This window comes from Pungitius pungitius, chromosome 13, assembly GCF_949316345.1.
Source record: "Pungitius pungitius chromosome 13, fPunPun2.1, whole genome shotgun sequence".
In the NCBI taxonomy this organism is placed as follows: Eukaryota; Metazoa; Chordata; class Actinopteri; order Perciformes; family Gasterosteidae; genus Pungitius; species Pungitius pungitius.
In genome coordinates, this window is record NC_084912.1 from 6025648 (window position 1) to 6045026 (window position 19379).

The 19379-nt window shown below is 49.0% G+C and overlaps 1 protein-coding gene across 3 annotated transcripts in view; it reads right to left on the minus strand.

Moving 5' to 3' along the window:
- Positions 1-13: 13 nt before the first annotated feature.
- LOC119214191 (histone-lysine N-methyltransferase 2D) overlaps positions 14-19379 on the minus strand; it is a 40780-nt gene continuing 21414 nt past the window's right edge. The window contains exons 1-2 of one of the 3 annotated variants that reach the window (XM_062566703.1): positions 16043-18278; positions 14-1103 (exon numbers count right to left, since the gene is read on the minus strand). In XM_062566703.1, the coding sequence (XP_062422687.1) occupies positions 883-1103; positions 16043-18278 (2457 nt within the window). In that variant the 3' untranslated portion in view covers positions 14-882. Of the gene's footprint in view, positions 1104-1534; positions 1978-16042; positions 18279-19379 lie in introns of those variants that run through there. The other 2 variants (XR_009957236.1, XR_009957235.1) reach the window with 2 other exon arrangements.

Consider the following 19379-nt stretch of genomic DNA (forward strand, 5'->3'; position numbering starts at 1 on the left):
GTGTGTGTGTGTGTGTGTGTGTATGTGTGTGGAATTAAATTACGGGGGAATTCAAGAAAAGAATATATACGTTTAAAAAAACAAAAACGAATTGGACGTAAAGGGGAAGCCTGCGTAGCCTCCAGCGTAAAGAGACAGACCCTCCAGCTTCAGACCGACGGCAGTAATGTGCAGTAAAATAAGACAAATGTTTCACCCACTCTGCCTCAGAACAATTATACTGCATTTCTATTAGCAGCCTCCTCCTCCTCCTCCTCCTTATTTAACAAAGCAGCACTTCAGCACCTAGTGGGATTAGTCAATGATGAAACCATTATAGCTGAACTGGGAGAGTGGAACAAGCCAGTGGGCCAAATTATTATTAAAACATTACAGAGGAGGAAAAGCGGAAGAAGGGAAAGAGACGATTCTTCGGCTCTTCGACTGAAGACAAATTATTCAAGTTCAAATGATGTCCACACAGCAGTGCGTGTCTGTGTCTGTCAACCTACAGTCACACTATTTCCAAAGATGCGCCGTAAATTAAACATTCAAACAACGCCTCGTTTCCTTAAATTTCCTGACAATTAAAGACAGTTGTAAAGTCAAAATCTGCAGAAGACACATCTATGCCACATTATATGCTGGTTTTATGTAATTAATAACTGAAACCTTGATTGCGTATCTCTGGGCTTTAATCACATTGACACTTAATTGATGAATTAGAATAAATATAATTAAATATAATTATTTCATGCCTTTTGATTTAAACATATTTTCCCGACACATTCTGTTAATTCTCTTTTTTCTCCTCTCTTCTTATTTTAGTGAAACAGATTAAGGTATCCACTCTCGACTCATTGACTACGCCTTCCACATTGTTTGAAGAAAAATAATCACCAACTATTTAAAAGGGAAAAAGGCTGCTAGAATTAACTTTCCTAAAAAGCTCGAGATGACAACGTGTACCTTTTCATGGATCTCCTGTGTGGACTGGGCGTCACAGAAGGCCACGGTGGCCAGATCTTTGAGGATGGGCATCTCCACAGTGCAGTCGCGCCCGTCCAACAGCGCCACCAGGGGGCGTGGGTGCATTGGGCCATTCATAATCTGGGGCCGAATACCTGCAGACAGACCAAAAGAAGCCAGTTAAATATTTATGTCTGCCACATACGGTCAAGGGAGCTGCAAGAGAGCCGGTGAAATGCATCAAATGCATCCCGCCGCAGGACGTGTTTACGCAGGCGTGTGTGTTTTTGCCTGTGTGATGTGACAAATCACTCACGCACACACACACACACACACACACACACACACACACCCAACGACTACACGCACGCCGTACACGTGTAGTTCTCTACCTTAAATCACCGTCATTGTGTCCCTTCCCTTGCAACACTGGTCGATACAACGCGTGCATACACACACACACACACACACATACACACATTCACAATGCCGGTGATCTGAATACACCCCCCCCCCCCCCCCCCCCTCTCGCTGTTAGCCACACTGTTACCAGGCAACAGGTCGTTTCACCCCATGAGGTCATCACCTCCATTGTCCTATCACCGCTGAGAAGCAGGCAGGCCCTCAGTGTGTGCGTCTCTCTGCAGCACCAGTGACTGTGACCAGTTCACACCTATGACACACACACACACGTTACAGCACTAAGGCAGAGAAAAGGAAGCTGGAGGTATTCCATAATTAATTCCAAACTGGTGGTCGTCTCCAGGTCTGCAGGGGTGTCCATCGCTGTCCTGGCGTTGCCGTCGATGTTGCGACACTACTGTGGGCAAAAAAGAGACCTGCTGGACACTAGAAACGTGTCGCGCGCTTATGAGGGATTCGAGTGATCGAGCCGACTCTTCAGACTCTGCCAGTAGCGGTTTCTCTCCAACGAGATCAATGAAATGTTTCCGTTGTAATATGTGTAATATTGAGGATGAAGAGTGACACCGTGGATCTGAATCCAACTAAAAAAAAAAGAGAGGCAAGAGAAAGGAGAAAGGGGGGGGGGAGAAGGGAGGGGAGGGGGGGGGGGGGGGTCGGCACACCACCACTCTCTGGCTCCCTGCTGCCTGTTGTCATGGTGATTAGAGGATTTGGGCAGGATTATGAAATATTTTATTTAGTGACATCTGCGCTGCTGGTGAGGGGACCCGGGCCCCGCTCGCTCGCTCGCTCGCTGTCTGTCTCCCAGACGCTCCCGTCTCCGGGAGGCGTGGACGGCGTCGGGTGACCTCAACGCGTCACGACGCCGTCAGGTGACCTCAACGCGTCACGACGCCGTCGGGTGACCTCAACGCGTCACGACGCCGTTGGCTGCCACGCGTCTCTCAGACGGGGATCAGATGCGAATGATCCGAAAACAAAAAGGCCCCTTTTTGAGTTTGAGGCTTTACATTGTGCACCAGCAGGGCTTGTTTGCTGTTTGGCAGAGCGAATCGCGGTGATTACTTCTCTGAGTTTTAGAGTGGGAAGAAGCGGGTTTTCTGTGGAAATGGTCGACAATTTTGAAGGCCCGAAAAACCTATTTCCTCTCTCAGCTTGTTACGATGATTGAGGAAATTAAGTCAGATCAGCTTTGTGTGTATTTCTGCCAGCTCTTCAGTGGTTTGAAAAATGCAACAACAAAAAAACGTCCCTTTGAGAGAATATGATGGCTGAAAGAAACGCACAAAAGAGCATCTTTCCATCACTTTTTAAATGGGTTGTGTACTTTTTAAAGGATGTAGGGCGCATTGTGTTGATATGGTTTTGGATGTGCCGTTAAAGGGGCAGAACACACATTTGACACAAGTTGAGTTTTCTTTTTAAAACAGAAAGACTGCAAACTAGATGTGTTTAGTTTAAAAGATGTGGGCGTTCAGGATGTTCGGTACATTCAGCGATTGGATTTCATTATGGGAAGCGGAGTATAGTAAAGAATAAATAGAGTATTGATTTTCGTTTCTGGTGCTTCAACCTTGACACACACTGAAAACATCATCTTGGCTTGTTCCCATGTGTTCAAGTGCAGAATAATTATTATCCGTTGGATCACAGCTTGACATTTATTTTGTATGATTTCATCAGTTAATGCCGACCTTCTTCTCCAGTAATCCGTTTTATTATCGCTGTGTGGATCTTTTTCATTGAGGTTTTTTTCAACGGCTGTGTGGGGCCACTCGATGAAATGCTGTTTGCGTCATATTGTTTAGCACCAATAATAAAAACAGTGCATCATGTAAAAGACTTAAAAGCATAACAGATAATTATGATCAGAAATAAATTAAAAGGTTAAAACAAACAATGTGGAAGAAGTGACTTCCATCTTTTTCCTCCTGATGAACGCCAAATGCATTATTCTCACTGGAGGGACTCACAGTGTGTGTGTGTGTGTGTGTGTGTGTGTTTGCCCGGGGGGGGAGGGTCAGCTCGCCAAATACACCTGTGGCTCCACAGCCCTCACTGCGCCTCTTCCTCCTCCTCCTCCTCCTCCTCCTCACTGCACTCTCTGAGGAGAGAAGGCCTCCATCGTCCGACAGCCACACACCAGAGAAAACCTCGTCAAACAGAGCCACGTGTGTGCACACGATGACCCAAACACACACACGCGCTCCGAGATCAAAAAGACAAAAGAGAAAAGCAGCCAACACAGACTCACTATACACACACACACACACACACACAAACGCACATGAACGAGAAGCCGCTGATGGAAAAAGCAGCGTCACTTTGCAGGAAGTAGGTCAAACGGCTGTTGATTCATTATTCCCTCTCCTTCAATGCATTTAGCACGTGATTAATAATGATAATACAGGCCGTTAATGAGGGCCTCAATGACTCGGATACCTGGACGGCGATTTGAAGGATCTCTTTGGTTTTGAACAAACACTCCTTCAGCTATTAAAAAAAATTATTATTATTTTTTCATGCATAATGAGAATGTTTAGACAAACGGTAAATACGCAACTGCTCAGATCAGCATAGTGTTCACAGTGAAAGAGGGGGGGGGGGGGGGCGGTGCTGTTGACCGAGGCTCTCCATCTTACCACCATCCCCCCCGGACCTGTCACATCCAAGCTAATGATTTTGAGGCTCTGGTCTCTAGTCATGTGCTGTCAGAAATACAATTAACTTTTTTTTTTTTTATTCCCGCCAGTCCAGGTGGGAACAGAATCCATCAGAATTGTGATTTTTCTTTTTAAAACCAGTGAGTGACTAACGGCTGTCAGCGAGGTTTCTGGAAGAAGCGTAACTCAAACCCTTTCAGGACGCACATTTGACTGCATTTAAACCTGGTGTTTTATTCAAATGCCACTTGCACTCGGATGTAAGCATTTGCACCACTGCATATGTACGTAAGGTCAGCAGGTCTTTTCATGGACACTTTTACAGCTGTTATTATATTACAGAGTAAAATCTAATCTAATAGTTTGTTACTGCGTGAAGCATCCGCACGAAATGTGTCGGAGAATTGAATCTGCCATCACGAGAGCATTTATTATGAATATTTTACTCATAAGGATCCACATGGAATTATGGCTTTAGTACACAAAATCTGTGCTCTCAATGTTTACTGCAGTGTGGATGATTCATATTTAGAGATGATGACAGAATGAATTTGTAGTAAACCAAAGGCACACATTATCTTATGGGGATATCATATGAACTAATATTGATTACCACAAGGACAACATCGATGCTTGTGGGATATTACAGACAATGAGAATCACGTTTGCAGCTGAAGACTATTGAAATAACGGTCATCTGTTAAATGTGAGCAGTAAATATATAACACAGTGACCTTATGTCTGAGTAACAAAGGCAATTAAGCACATTTACAACACAATTTTATATTTTTGCAAAAAGATCTCACTGCATTTGATCTCACTGTTTATACCCGTCTCCCCCCCCCCCTCTCTCGCTCTCTCCCATCTCCAGCTGAGCCTGCCCCCCCCGCCCCCCATCCCAGCTGCTAGAGCCAGAAGCTGGACTTCAGGAAACTAAAACTAGAACTCTCCTCTCCAACACGGAGCCCCGCCCACCGTCTGCAGCGGGGGGGGGGGAAGGGGGGGAAGGGGGTGGGGGGGGGGCAGCAACATGCACCACACAGCACTCTGCCAAGTGGCCATTAGCCGCGGACTCATGTGAGCGGTAGAAACAACACGACTAAAGATGGCTTACATTAGGCGGTAGGATATCTGGGCTGGTAGTCATTTGGACAAAAATGCAAATTGCTTGTGTCCATTTCCTGTTATTCCACCCAAAGTATTTTTTTTTATTTTTTATCAACAGCCACCATTGTCTCTGAGCCAGAAGGTAATAAAAAAAACAAAAAAAACAAAGCCTTGACTAAGTATCTAAACCTCTAAACCGTGTTCAGTGTGACAGCAGACAGTTTTTTTTTCCAGAGGTGGGGGGGGGGGGGGTCATGTGTTGTTACATCCCTCAAGGGGGGCTTGAACGGACTAAGACTGACATCATCACTTCGTCGGCGCTTACAAGGAACTGGACGCTTCTCCAGCAAGTATGAAGACTTTTGGCAGAGCTGTCAATAGCGTTCTTTCAACCACAAATGGATCACAGATGTTCCAGACCCCCCCCCCAAAAAAAGGCCTTTTTGGATTCTGACAAAAGGAATAGAAGCAGAACTCTTCTCCTCGGTTGAAAACGATCTGGTGTTTAATTCTCCCGCTTGGAAGCGCAGCTCAGAAAGAGGTTTCAGAGAGAAGGAATCGTTTCCTAAGCAGGGCGCAAACAATCAACGGAAGAAAATAGTACCTGTGCTTCTCCTATTGGCTTTGGAAATCTTTAAAATGGGTATTTTAAGGACACCACACTCCATCCCATGTTTTCGGGATTTCGTGGATCCACACGACCCCCCCCCCCGAGACAGTTTAGTGTCCTCACCTCACGCCGGAGCGACACGCTTTTTCCTCTAATGTCTTTTTTCGACTGACAGCCCAAAGCCGCTCATTCATTTTCGGCCTTCTCCTCCTTTGCCTCTTTCGTGCCGCGTGTCACATCTACTACTACTACGCTCCTGGTTGTGTGCGAAAACGCTTCCCGAGTGACTCTCAAACTGGTGCGATGCGCCCCGCGGACGGAACAATAACACTGCAAAAAAAAAAAAAAAGGAAGTGAGGAAGATTTTCCGTGGCGCGATGATGTCACGGCCACAGCACAGCGGTCCCTGGGTTCACTGCGAGCTCTCAAAAGAAAAGAGAGAAAAAAAAAAAAACTACTCCGCAGTTGACGCGGAGCCAGAAAAACGGGCTCAGCGGGCTTAAGACCAACAGCTGGTTCTGGTTACCTAGCAACTCCCAAGCTGGGGGCCTCAGTGATGGGATAGTCCCAGAGTGAGAGGAGGGGTGGGGGGGGGGGGGGCCCGGGCCCGATGACCCAGCGGGCTTTCTTTGTGGCAAGTGTTAGCAGCAGGACAGGAAAAGCTTGATCTCATCGTATTCCCCCCCCCCCCCCCACCAAAAGACAAACTGCCAGGGGCCACCCAACCTGGCAACCCAAACGCGCAGCCCGGCAGGTTTGCACGGGTGGCACCGTGGTATTTTCCAAAGGGACACCGACATGCTTCCTGTGGTACCACGCAGCTTCACACACACACCTGACGATGACCAGTAATCATCCCGGATGTCACCGGTCTTTTGTTCACTAAAATGTCCTGTGGCATTTGCGGCTCTCGGTGCCGATGCTGCCCCGTCTCCCCCGTCTCCCCCCCCCGTGTCCAGTTGCGGGCTGTTCTCGACACGCACAACGGCGCCGCTAAACCGCGCGTACATCTCGGGTGTGTTTACGATCCCTTGGTATCTGTAGACAAACAAGGGAGGTGTAATCGGGGTATTTTTGGGGGGGGGGGGGGGGGGTGGGTTGGCAGGCTTGCCTCCACCCCGGGCCCCCACCGGACCCTACGGGCACCCGGCATCAAGGCCGGCGTGTTTCTTGTTCCACTGTGTGTGCGCCACACAAAGACCTTGTTTGTCCTCCCCTCGGCCTCCCCCTCGCTGCAAAACTTATCGCCGACCAAACGGCCAGCACCGAGGGGGGCGGGGGAGGGGGCAGGGGGGGGGGGAGGCAGGGGGGGAGATAAAGAGCAGGGCGAAATCACAAGTGCGGCAGGGAATGGAGAAATAAAAACAAAAAAGGGGGGAACGCTATCCGCGGACGTAAAGATGTCACGGGCGGCGTTGTGGTAAACAACAACAACAACAACAACAACAACGACGAGAAGCACCCATCCATCAGCGCCTCTTCTCCTAAACGCTATCCGCTGTGCTTCCTGAGACAAAAGCAGCTGTCAGTGCTGATGAACAGCGCTGTGACACATAAGTGTGGTAGGAGCATGAGTCATGAAGTACGAAACACAATCTATTGCGCATCGCATTGAGGATTATTATTTTACACTAAACTGAAGCTATTTTTTGCCATGTTGACTGAGTGATGAAAAAAATAGCGACAAAGTATAAATGACTTCTAATTAATGATCATGAGCTCCACGGCCTAACTGCATTGGAACAAGGTCTCATGTACTAAAAATTGTATTTTTTAATGCAATTTAAAAAAATACAGACTAATTATTACTTGGCATAACGAGGCCATCCCGCTGCATGTCTGCACCCACAGTGCATGCACACGCTATGACGGGCGCATTCACACACGGGACCCGACCGTTGCCGCTCTCACATCGAGCCACTCGTATGCCCCTTCTGCTGTGACCTCTGACCCCTCACATGACACATACATCCGATCTCACCTCCTCCTTGCTGCCTTCCACAGATGGTATGAAACCGAGGAAACACTCACACGCTCACGTTGGTGCTCGCATGCGCATGTCCAAACACACGCACACGCACACACACACACACACACACACACACACACAGTTTTTAGGAAACACTTTGTTGCAAAAACATAACAGGGTCCTTCGCTTTTTAAGGCAAATCCTCCACCTTTCGCCATTATACACACACACACATACACAGGCTTTTTTTTACTACCCCTGATGAGTAGCATGTCCAAACACACACACACATACACACACACATAACACACACACACTATATGCACAATATGATTTTAAACATGCTCCTTGCCTGGGAAATGCTGTCTCCACATTCTTCAAATCAGGAGCTGCACATGGCAGAGGAAATGTGGTAGAGAGGGACAAAATAAAAAAGAGAGGAAGTGGGGTCGCTGAGTGGAGGGAGGGGGGGGGGGGGTCCCGGCGTTATCCTCTCCTCTCTTATCTCCTCCTTCAGCCTCCCTCCCGCCTTCCCTCTCTCTGTCTGCTCTTGCTCTCCCCCCACTGCTCGCTTCCAAATCCGTCCTCCTTCGTCACCTCACCCCCAGAAGCTCCATTTCTCAGACGACTGGTGCTCTCGAGCCGGGTGGGGAGGAGGGAGAAAAATGGAAGGTGGCACAAGAGGGCAGTGGGTGAGGGAGGGGGGACGCGCGCGCGCGAGAGAGAGCGAGAGAGAGAGAGAGCGAACCGCAATAGTCGCCCCACCGTGCGGTTGAAGCGGCGTCAACTCCTTTAATCTCCAAAGAGGAGGAGAGGAGGGGGGGGGGGGAGGTAAAAAAAAAATAGGATCTCCTCTCCCGTCTTCAGCCAGCGATCAGCACTTGTGAGCGTCCTCCTCTTACCGCCTCTTCAGCCAGATCACTCATCTTTTCTCCTCCTCCTCCTCCTCCTCCTCTTCTTCTGCTGCTGCTCTGTCTCCCTCTTCCTCTTCTCCCCCTTCACGGCAGCTTTGGGCTTTTCATTCAGACGTCAGGCTCACTCCGTCAGCCTTTTGTTGCGAGCCACACAGAGACAGAGAGAGAGAGCGGAGTGAGAGAGAAAGAGAGAGAGAGAGAGAGAGAGAGAGAGAGGGGAAGGGGTGGGGGATAAAAAATGGCAAAAGACGAAGAAAAAAAAAAAGGGAAGGAAAAAAAAAAACGACAGAGAAAACAAGCCGGTGGCGCGGCAATGCAGGAGAAAAAGAAAAGAGGGAGGTCAATTAAAAAAAGAAGAAGAGACGGTAGAGAGGGAGAGAAAAACAATCCTTGAAGAGCACCAGTCACGGGGAGAGGAGCAGCGCTGCTGGCACACGTTTGACTCCCTCGCCCATTCTCCCCGACCCCCCCCCCCCTCTGCCCCCCCCCTTTGGCTCAACATATTTTCCTTCTTTCTTTTCCTCCTCCCTCCCTCTCTCCCTCCCTCGCTCCCTTGCTGCCTGCCTTTCTGTTTTATTATTTGTGATCCGGCCTTCACTGCCCTTTAAGAGTGCCAGCCGCCGCCCCCCCCCTCCCCCCCCCCCCTCCTTCTCAGTCTCACTCCGTCTTCAAACTCCCCTTCACGACCTCAGTGTGCGATCTTCATCATCCTCGCTCCCGAACCAGAGCGGATTGGTTTGAGGTTAAAACGAGGCCGTCCAGTGGGGCATTTTCCAGGCTGCGACACGCCGGCGTCCACGTCGACACTTTTGTGCACACACTCCGCTCTACGCACACGCACACACACGCGCACACACACACCTGCTGCTCGCAGACACAAGTAGTCCTCCTCCTCGTGACGCTCGGACCTGGAGTCCGATCGATCCTGAGATACAAGCTGGCGGGTTTACTTTGTCTCTCTGGTGGACACGGTGAAGAAGGCTTTGGATACTGAGGGTTAGTGAGGCCTTCCAGGTCGCCGCATGCACAACACGCCTCCTGCAAATCGGGGCATCCACCGCACCGAGTGGAGCGTCGAGCCGCAGACATTTTGGTGTTTCAAGCTTTTTCACTTTTTCACTTATTGCAATGCGTCATAGTGCACCAAAGTCCTTTGGGTTCGGACTGTCGGAGGAAAGAGAAAAAGTTTGAACCCGTTTTCCTCGGGGTATTACAAGCATGATGGACATATTGCAGATTTTTCGGATTTTATAGAGGAAACAATGAATCAATTCATTGAGAAAATAAAGGGTACATAGTGAGGTTACACCTTACAGCCCATAACGATGCTCTGCATATCTTTCTTTCTTTAAGTTCAAAGATCCCACCCAAGCACTTTTTGTAATTGATACGTGTTATTTTTTCCATTGAAAATGCATTCGTACACATCCCCCTTTCAAAAATTACGAATCGATTATGAAAATACTGTCATTTTTTCTTGTGGCAGACCTCTGAACATTTACTAAAGATATGAATACGTTATGCTCTTTTATTTATTTTTTTTACCGTAAGAAAAGTGACCAAAATCAACAAAATACAATGTGCTGTCGTGCTCTATTTGTGTGAACGGCGTGTATTGTAAATTCCTTCAACATGAGCGCTGTAAGTTTAAAGAGCTCCACTGAGAGGCTTTCTTCAGAACGTGTAATCGGAGATCACAAAACCAGGACCGGGATAAAAAAAAAAAAGAAGAAAAAAAAAGCTTAATTTCTGGTATACGGGCATAATGGAGCCACCAAAATCCACCATCCCATCTGCCTCGTCTGATCCATACGATGCGCTGCTGCCAAATGATTGAAACGCGGGGTGAGGATGAGGGGGAGGAAGAGAGAGACATGGCACAGATGCAGGTGGGCGACAGATGTTGAGGCTTTTTTTTTTTTTTTTTTTTTCAGGGAGTCGATCGCAGCACATGCATTCACGTTCTCCCATTCAGACCCTGTGTGCGCGTCGCTCCACCTCTCCAACACCATCACTCTCCTCCACCTCTCTCCTTCCCTCGTGAACTGAGCCAACTGGCCCCGCTCAGAGAGGGACAGAGATGTAAAAGAGGACGTGTGTGTTCAGAGGGTGCACGGCGGAAGGCGTTGCTTATTACACCTTTTATCTATGCGGCACGCTCAGACGAAGAAGAGCGCCAACAGTAATCCGTAAAAAAATAAAACAGTGAACACATTCATTTAAGTTTAGCTTCCTCGGGAAAGTGTGTCATGGCCAAAACATCAGAAAAAGACTAAATCAAGGAACAAATATGAAGAGATGGCTGCGTGCGCGCACGCACACACACACACACACACACACATACATATAGACACAGTGGAGAGACTAAAACACTGTGAAATACAATCCCATTTACAGCCCTGAACACGACTGACGTTCCTGCTGAGAAATGCTTCATATTTTCCGTGGGTGCAAATTAAATTCATCTGCACCTCTAAACATACGAGCCCCCCCCCCCCCCCAACAAACCCGCTTTTGTTAAAACACAGCCAAGCAAGTGTCAAGTTCTGCAACGCATGGTCTCACACACACACACACACACACAGACAACATGGTCATCTTTGTCTATTCACTCTGATTTAACACCCGTGAAAATTTCATTTTCTCAAAATGAATAATTCAGAGTGACTCTCTGCTCAGAGAGCAGAGGAGAGAAGGAAGGGAGATGAAAGGAGAGGATAGGAAAGGAAGCGAAGCAAAAAGGCGAGTAGAGGAAAGAGCAATGACGATGAGAAGCATAGGTGGAACGTGTTGAGGAAAGCAGAGTCAGGGTCTCTGCGGCTCTCATATCACTGCTTTTCTTCTCCTCATCTCCTTCCTCCACTTCTGCTCCCACCACCCACGGGTAATCACTTCAAGTATCGCTGAATGGATGCAGCAAACTGGCCGGAAAGCGCTTCTCACCTCCACCTCGTCAGACTTTACCTTTCAGCGTACAGTTTCTTCTGAAGGCACCCGCACAGAGCTACTCACCCAATTCTGAAACTACAGCTCAATTAATCAATAATTATTATAATTTAATAAAATATCGATTTGGTCATTTGATAAATAAGTCTATGTCTTACATCAATGGACGGTTGAGGTTTACCAAGCGTTCTTTTTTTCTAAGCTTCTCCTCCAGGTCTCCTCCCCGCTGTCACATGACACAGTTTCCATTTATGTAATCTACCGCTCGCACTCCTCTAAGACTCTATCACTGCCTCTGAAGCGGTCAATACTTCAATATCCAATCTAATGCAGGCCTGTGTGCATTCAGCGCCATTCCCCCGCTCCATCTCCTCCTCCACAATCACCTCCCATCCTTCCACTCTCCTCCTTCCTCCAGCTTCCCTGCAGACGGGCTCCGTAACCCACAACCACAGTAATTGGTGAATGTGCTGAGCTCGGTATGACGTATGTTTACAGACTGTATTTCTCCCATTACCTCAAACGCTCCCCCCCCCCCCCCCCCCATCTATTCTCTCCAGTTAGGAGACTATCAGAGCAAAATTGTTTCCTACAAAAGATTAATTTACGGGGGAAGGGAGGCCAAGAGAAACGTGGATCAATGTATAGAAAAGGAAAGGAGAAAGACGAGAGGAGAAGATGATTACTTCAGATGTCTATGGATCACATCCTGTGAGATGGGACCACAGACGTGGTTCACTCACCAGGGAAAAGGGAAATCACCGACTGATGTTAAGTGTCTGTAGGGGAGAGGAGCCGTAACAGATGCCACACCTGCCGACAGCCCGCACATGTGAAGGATCACCTTTAATTATTTCAACTTTGGAAATCAGGTTGGGCTCCAAATACTATGACACCCATGAGCCTGTGAGCTACAAAATCGAGCCAGAAAAGGAGAATTACTAAATTAAATACTCTCATCTACCTTTCTACACAATCTTGAAGCTTTGTTGTTTTATTAAACAACCAGAAAATCTTCTGACACATTTTCTCATATTCTGTCTACAAAAGATTTATCCAAACCAGTTCACACAAGTCAACAGTTCTTTGACTTTTTGACTTTTATTTTTTACGGATTTAAAACAGAAGAGGCTTTCAAAAAAGGACCAATTAGGATAATGTCCCGGAAAGCATCCCAGTTTAATCCAATGGCTGCCTTACCAGAAGCCTACATTTGACCCTCAGAGTCTCACTACAACACCGAAGGTTAGCCTCGCCTCCACTGAGAGTCCAAGGTTGACGGACAGCTGTCAAGGCCCCATTCCCCTCCCCCACCCATGTAAGCAATCATCATCCATCAGCAGCTGGACTGTGCCTCCCTCCCTCCCTCCCTCCCTCTCTTGCTTAATCCCACACTTTGTGCAACAACTGCCCGGAAGCTTTGACCTGGACCCAGTTAATACATAATCTGCCATCTCCAGAACTAATACGCTGCGACCCGCCCACCCCCCCCCCCCCCCCTCCCCGCATCGCCACGCTGGACCGCGAGCGAGGACGGAGGAAAATTGCGGCCAGTGTGTCACGCAGATCAGAAGTGACCTGATCGGGCATCAGGTCACTTGGAGCCAGAGTCCACGGAAGGAAGCCGGCTTGCTCCGCAGGGCGGAGGTGAAAGAGTGGAAGTCCCACAGTACCAGATACGGAGATTATGCCGGGGTGGGGGATGGGGAGCCCTGGTTAGTCATATGAAGGCGGGGTCTTGCTCGAGGGTTCTCCACAAAGCACCGTGTAGTGAGGAGTGCAGGGGGCCTGCCATCTGTATTTAAAAAGGGCTTTTAGTTTTCTTTCTGGTAGCGGGTGAATCTCACTGCCGTCATTAATTGATTGACTGAGGCTTTCAGAATGTGAGGCAGGTCATAACTAATTGGATTAAAAAATAATAATAAAACAAAATGTTATTGCTGCAAGATAATTCAGTAGATTTCCAAATTTAGTTTGAACCTAAAGGCAAAATAATCTGTCGATGGACCTAAATGTATAATTCCTGTAAAATGTGCCAGAAAATGTATCCCCCATATAATGAATTCATACTTTCTTCCTGATGCATTAGCTCAGCCAGCCATTTGGATAAAAAGCAAGAAACATGTAAATTGCTGTGTTTTCCGACAATAGACCGACCTTTTAACCAGAGGCAAATCTGCCTACAATTACCACCAAAACCCACGTTGCCTAGCAACATACAATTTAGGAATATGCTTTCAGAGCAGCTTTGCGGCCGCGTCCATTAACAGATGAAATTATCAAAGCAACAAATGTCAGCCACATGCAAATGAGGTCTACTCGGCTGACTGCGTGTGTACCAACAATGTGAAGTATGGAGCTCCAACAACTCCTTTCTGAAGCATGGGTGCCCCCCCCCCCCCCCCATACGAGAGGCCGGAGGACTTGGACCCCGTTTTATTCCGTTTGAACCTACTGGCGATGTGAGGTGGTTCACAGAATCTAGCAGAAAGCCGGGAAGCCGGTCTGAACAAAATGAGAATACGTGTGGATTAGTGCAGCAGTGCAAATGGAGGATCTGAAGGATTAACCCCCTTCTCTCGCTTCTCATTACAACCTGCACAGACAAAATGACACACAATCACACATTGGCCATCAGCGCTGTAATTCAATTTCATCTGTCCAATGGTTCCGCTAGTCGGCCTCTGGTTGATGGACAAAACCGTTGTTTTTTTTCCCCAGAATGTCTGAAATATACTTTCATCAGGCTATTCGTGGGAAAATAAAATGCTGAAATAAAGCTTTAATCTAATGGGTAAATTATTCAGTTGATTCAAATAAGGATGCAGTCATTGACTGAACTAATTTCTTTTCAGACCGGAGTCAAAAGATACAAAAATGATGAAGAAAAACCGCAGGAAAAAAACTACAGCTAGATACAGAAAATGTTGCCTTTGATCAGTCGAGCCAGTGGTACATGGCGACAGCAACAAGACCGATGAAGGCTTTGTATTCCTATTGGTTGTAAATACTTCACGGGGTACTCTGGTGCACCCACTTTACTATCATAATGCAATAAAACATCCATGGACAATAGGAGCTTGGGGGATGTGAAGATCAGAGTGGACTTCAGTTACAATGATACCGCAGCTATAAAAGCAACATACAACTAATAACCACAAAGCAACTCATGAAATGTTGTATAAATGTTGTATACATAATATAATTATTTTAAAAGTGGCCTGAGCTTTGATTTCACTCTTATTACTCACAAAGGGCATTCAAAATGAGAACAGCGTCTTTAAAAAAGGAGACAGGGATGAATTCATAAACAGTGCACGTGCAAACACACGTCAGGACACTTTCAACCCCACTGCACACACTATCTGACTCCTGTGATGATAGAAGCCTTAATGTGAACCGTTCACACATGAACGCAGCGACTGACAGACTGTAACACGAAGTCAGTGTGCAGTTGTTAAAATGTAAAAAAAAAGGTATCAGAAAGGGTGCCGACAGCCGCTCCTCCCAAACCCTCCGCGCCGCGCCTCGTCAGTGACATTTTTGTGCTGCGTCTGACGGGGCGTTATGTCATTCTGACAAAAGAACCGCGTGAGATTACTGCAATAATGAAGGACTTGACGCAAAGTATAGGGGAGCGTGGCGAATGTGTCTCTCACAGAGAAAGCCGGGTGTGAGGGTCGTTTTTGGGATCGTAGCACAGGCAGAAACCAAAAGGAGGCCAGGGATCGGACTGCCAGAAGGCCGAGGCAAAGGTTGCCCTTTCTGTTATTGCTCAGAATCCCGACAACGTTTGTGCAAAACAGACGGTCAGCGAGCGATTTCCGATCTCAAACCACTCGACTAGATGAGAAAAAAAAAAAGCCACAGTATTAATCTACTGTTGATGCAATGGGAACAAACACAGAACGGCAAGCAAATGACAGCGCCGATACGATGGTTTACAAAAAAGTGCTCACGTAACATTCCCGTTGTGTTTGGGTTTTTTAAGGTCACGCACCGCGCACGACACAAGCCTCCCCATTTGGCTAAATACACCACAAGAAAATGAAACAAACGCTGATTTAGACAAAGGCGGTATGCACGCCAACGTTTCATCACAATAAGGGGTGAAAATACATTTCTGGAGCCTTCTTGTTCTTTAAAAGAAAACACTTCAACCCAACGCTCAAGTGGTCGCTTTCAGTTTCCTGAATGGCTCCTAGAAAATGTTAAACCAAATTGTGAAGGCATGATATGATGCTCAACAATGCAGCAGCAGTGCTTTGTGGAGCTATTCAAAGCAATGAGAGGATTCGGGACAGTCTCACATAAAAGCATGTCAAAAAAAGAGCTCTAGCACAAATCATTTTTTTCTAATCTAATAAAAATATGTGAAACAGCCGTGAGAAAGCAGGGTGCAAATTTGACAAGAAATCTGGTGATACAAGTGAAAGGAGAAAAAAAAAAAGGGATTTACTTGTATCTGGTGAAGCCATAGTGGACACGATGACTGGTGGACCCGTGCGTCGACTTTGTTTCTGGTTAGCAGCCATGGAGCTTTGGCCTGGTGGCCCCATAAGGACGAGGGCATTCTCCTGTGCAGGTCCCCCACCCTTACGCATCAGCTGAGGACTCGGGTGAGGGCTGTGCATGGGGGACAGCGGCATTATGTTCCTGTCCCTCTTCATCAGCTCCATTGGCACCGTGTAATTGGTGGAGTACGCTTTGGGCACCTGTTGTGGTGGCTGTGTTAAAGCTGGCATGGACACAGGCATCTGCTGTGGCATCCCTGACATGGCGTGCATGGACCCCTGTATGGCAGGCATTGACCCGGTCATTTGCTGCGGCATCATCTGCATGCCATGCATGGGCATCCCTGACATTGTTGCCCCAGCAGAATAGGCCGACATGGGTCTCGATTGAACAGGCATAAGTGCTCCAGCGTATGCCCCCGGGGAGCGGGGTGGTTGGCCCGGGTAGCCTCCGGAGGCTTCCATGAGGTGCTGAGAGGGGGCGCTGTTGGGCCTCCTGCCCATGAAATCTACCATCCTCGGGGAGATGGTCTGCATGCCCCCGGGGGTCTGCGGGTGCATCATTTGGGCATCCACGGTCAAAGCCTGCGAGGGATGCGTTGGATGATGATGGTGCTGCTGCTGCTGGTAGATGTCTGAGCGATGGCTGAAGCTATTGGAGCGGCCTCTCATGGGTGTCTGCGGTTGGGAGGGGGCTGGCAGAGCGTCAGCGGACCGCTTGCAGTTGTGGACCAGGCGAGAAAGGACGCGAGCCTGGCCGAGGTTGGCGGCGACGGTGCGGACATCGTTCTCCTCCATGACAGCCAGCATGCCGGTGGAGTCGAATCCCTGCTGGATGACCGAGGAGATGGTGCTCTCGGAGAGGCCCTCGTTCCGCAGCAGGGCGAGGAACTCGTGGTCGACCGACTTCTTGGGGTCCAAGGGCAAAAGCGTCTGCGGGGCAGCCGGGGGAAGGGGAGCAGTGAGCGGGGCGACCGGCGCGGGAGGGAGGGAACTTAAAGCCGCCTGCACCAGGGCAGGGGCGACCGGAGCGAGCGCGGCGGTCTGCACTGTGGCAGGTGGCGCAGCTAGCGGGGCCATCATAGAGAGGTTAGGGTCAGAGCAAGGCATCGCAGGTGGAGGTGGAAGGGGCCCCTGCTGTTGCAGATGCTGCTGCAGCTGCTCTTGCTGCAGTTGCTGTTGCTGTAGCTGCTGCTGTTGAAGCTGGTGCTGTTGCACCTGTTGCTGCTGAAGCTGTTGCTGCTGAAGCTGCTGCTGCTGTAACTGCTGCTGTTGGATCTGTTGCTGCTGAAGTTGCTGCTGTTGTAGTTGTTGCTGCTGTAATTGCTGCTGTTGTTGGATGGTGTACGGTGAGGCGGTCTCCTGCCTCATGATCATACTCGCTTGAGTGGAAGGATCTACTACGAGACAGGTAGCCCCCTGCTGCTGGGGATCCAACGGGCGACCGTTAACGTCAGTATAGACCGACTGACCGGTCATAGGTGGGGGCTCACTGGCGTACCGGGGGGATGCATGCTCCATACCATAGTGTGCAGGAGATGGCCCCCGAGAGGGCACACGCTGTTGGCCCTCTGACGCCATTTTGCCCCTGCTCAACTCATGGGCGGTCGGAGGAGGAGGGGGAAGAGGCAGAGGCGATCCGGGGACTTGGGGTCCCGCTCTTCCTCCTTGACCTTGTTCCCACACACCATGAGCCCCGGGGGCCATCGCGAAATGAGAGCCCGACCTACTGAGCGGGTGGGGTTGAGGCGCCGGGGGCTGGTGCTCGGGCCGGTAGAAGCCCTCGGGTGGCCGGGGGGTCATGGCCGGGTCGTGCGGATAGTAATCCTGATGCGAAATGGATCCCCGGTGAGCCATGGGCGCTCCTTCGTAGTGGTTCAGATCAGGCGCGGAGCCCTTCCTCGGCCCCCGCGGGTCCTGTCGCTCCGCGTAGAGCGGCCTGTACAGAGCGTCTTGGTAGGAGCACGGCTCGCGTTTCAAATCCAGGTCGGGGGGACGCGCTCCCTGCGGAGGTGCGTGCCACGCGCCTCCCTCTCCGTATGACAGGGAGCTCCGCCGGCCGGCTAGTCTTGCCTGCTGCTCGTAGACACTCTCAGACCTGTCCCACTGACCCTCATTCCCCCCTGACGTGTCCCAACTGTGGGAGCGACCAAGACTCAACTGTTTGTTAGGAGCAAGCATTGGCAAAAAAAAGAAAAAAAATAGAGAAACCGATTACGGAGACAAAGATAAAGAAGAAAAAAAAAAAATACAAAACTTCTTCTTGTGCTATAGCACCGAGAAAAAAAAAAAGTATGGAGAGAAGAAAGGCAAGCGCAAGGAAAAAGGAAAATGAAGCCGCGTCTAGCGTTTCACCCGATATCGGGTTGTAATATTGTAAGTCCGTGCTATCGGGTGACTCCCACCCCCCCACCCCCCCCCCCCGGCTTGCCCGTCCTTGAATAATTAATCTCTGGTCTTGCTGCCTCGTTGTGCGCAAACGAAAGAGGACGCCGCACGCAAACAACACAACACAAAAACCCGCACAAACGTGGCACAATGCACTGCTACTCCACCAACAACACAGCGGCAGGTCGCAAGCTGGAGATGGTCACCGGACGATAAACCCAAAAAAAAAAAAACCAAAAAAAAGACCAAAAGCGAGAGGAGTGGATGGGTTGGGTTACGGGTTGCGATTGATGGGAGGGGTCTCGCACTAATCCAGTGGGGTTTATCTCTGGGACGTTTTACTCGCTCCGTCGATTGCTATGAAGGATTACAGCGGAAATAAAGCCTGTTTAATTCCCCTTCCCACTGTGACGTCACTCGAATCAGATCAAACTGTATCTGACGATGATCTGACGGTTGCTATGATAAAAAAAAAAAAAAAAACCTTACCCCTTTCTTAAAGAGTCACCTACCTTGAAGCTGTTAACGATGCACCGTCGTCAACAGGTTTCAGTGTCCAGATTGTCGGCGCGGGGAGGGGAGGCCAGACGGGTTGCCTGGCTTCATTGAACACAAATGAAATACAGTTCTCTCAGCTAAGTCCCATGTGCTGTCAGTAAACATCAAATCCACTCTGATTGGACACTAATCCTCCGGGCCTCATGCTCGCAGTGGAGCCGCCACGCAACTGCTGCCCAACTCCACACAATGTCCTCGATGCCTCCCGTGGAGCTCAGCTAACGGGACGTCGTTTCGGACCTGCTGTTTGTTTCTTAGTTGTGTCAACTGGAGGACGTGCGAGGAGCAGAACGAAAGCCACGTGTGTGTGTGTGTGCGTCTTATTCGCTTGCCATT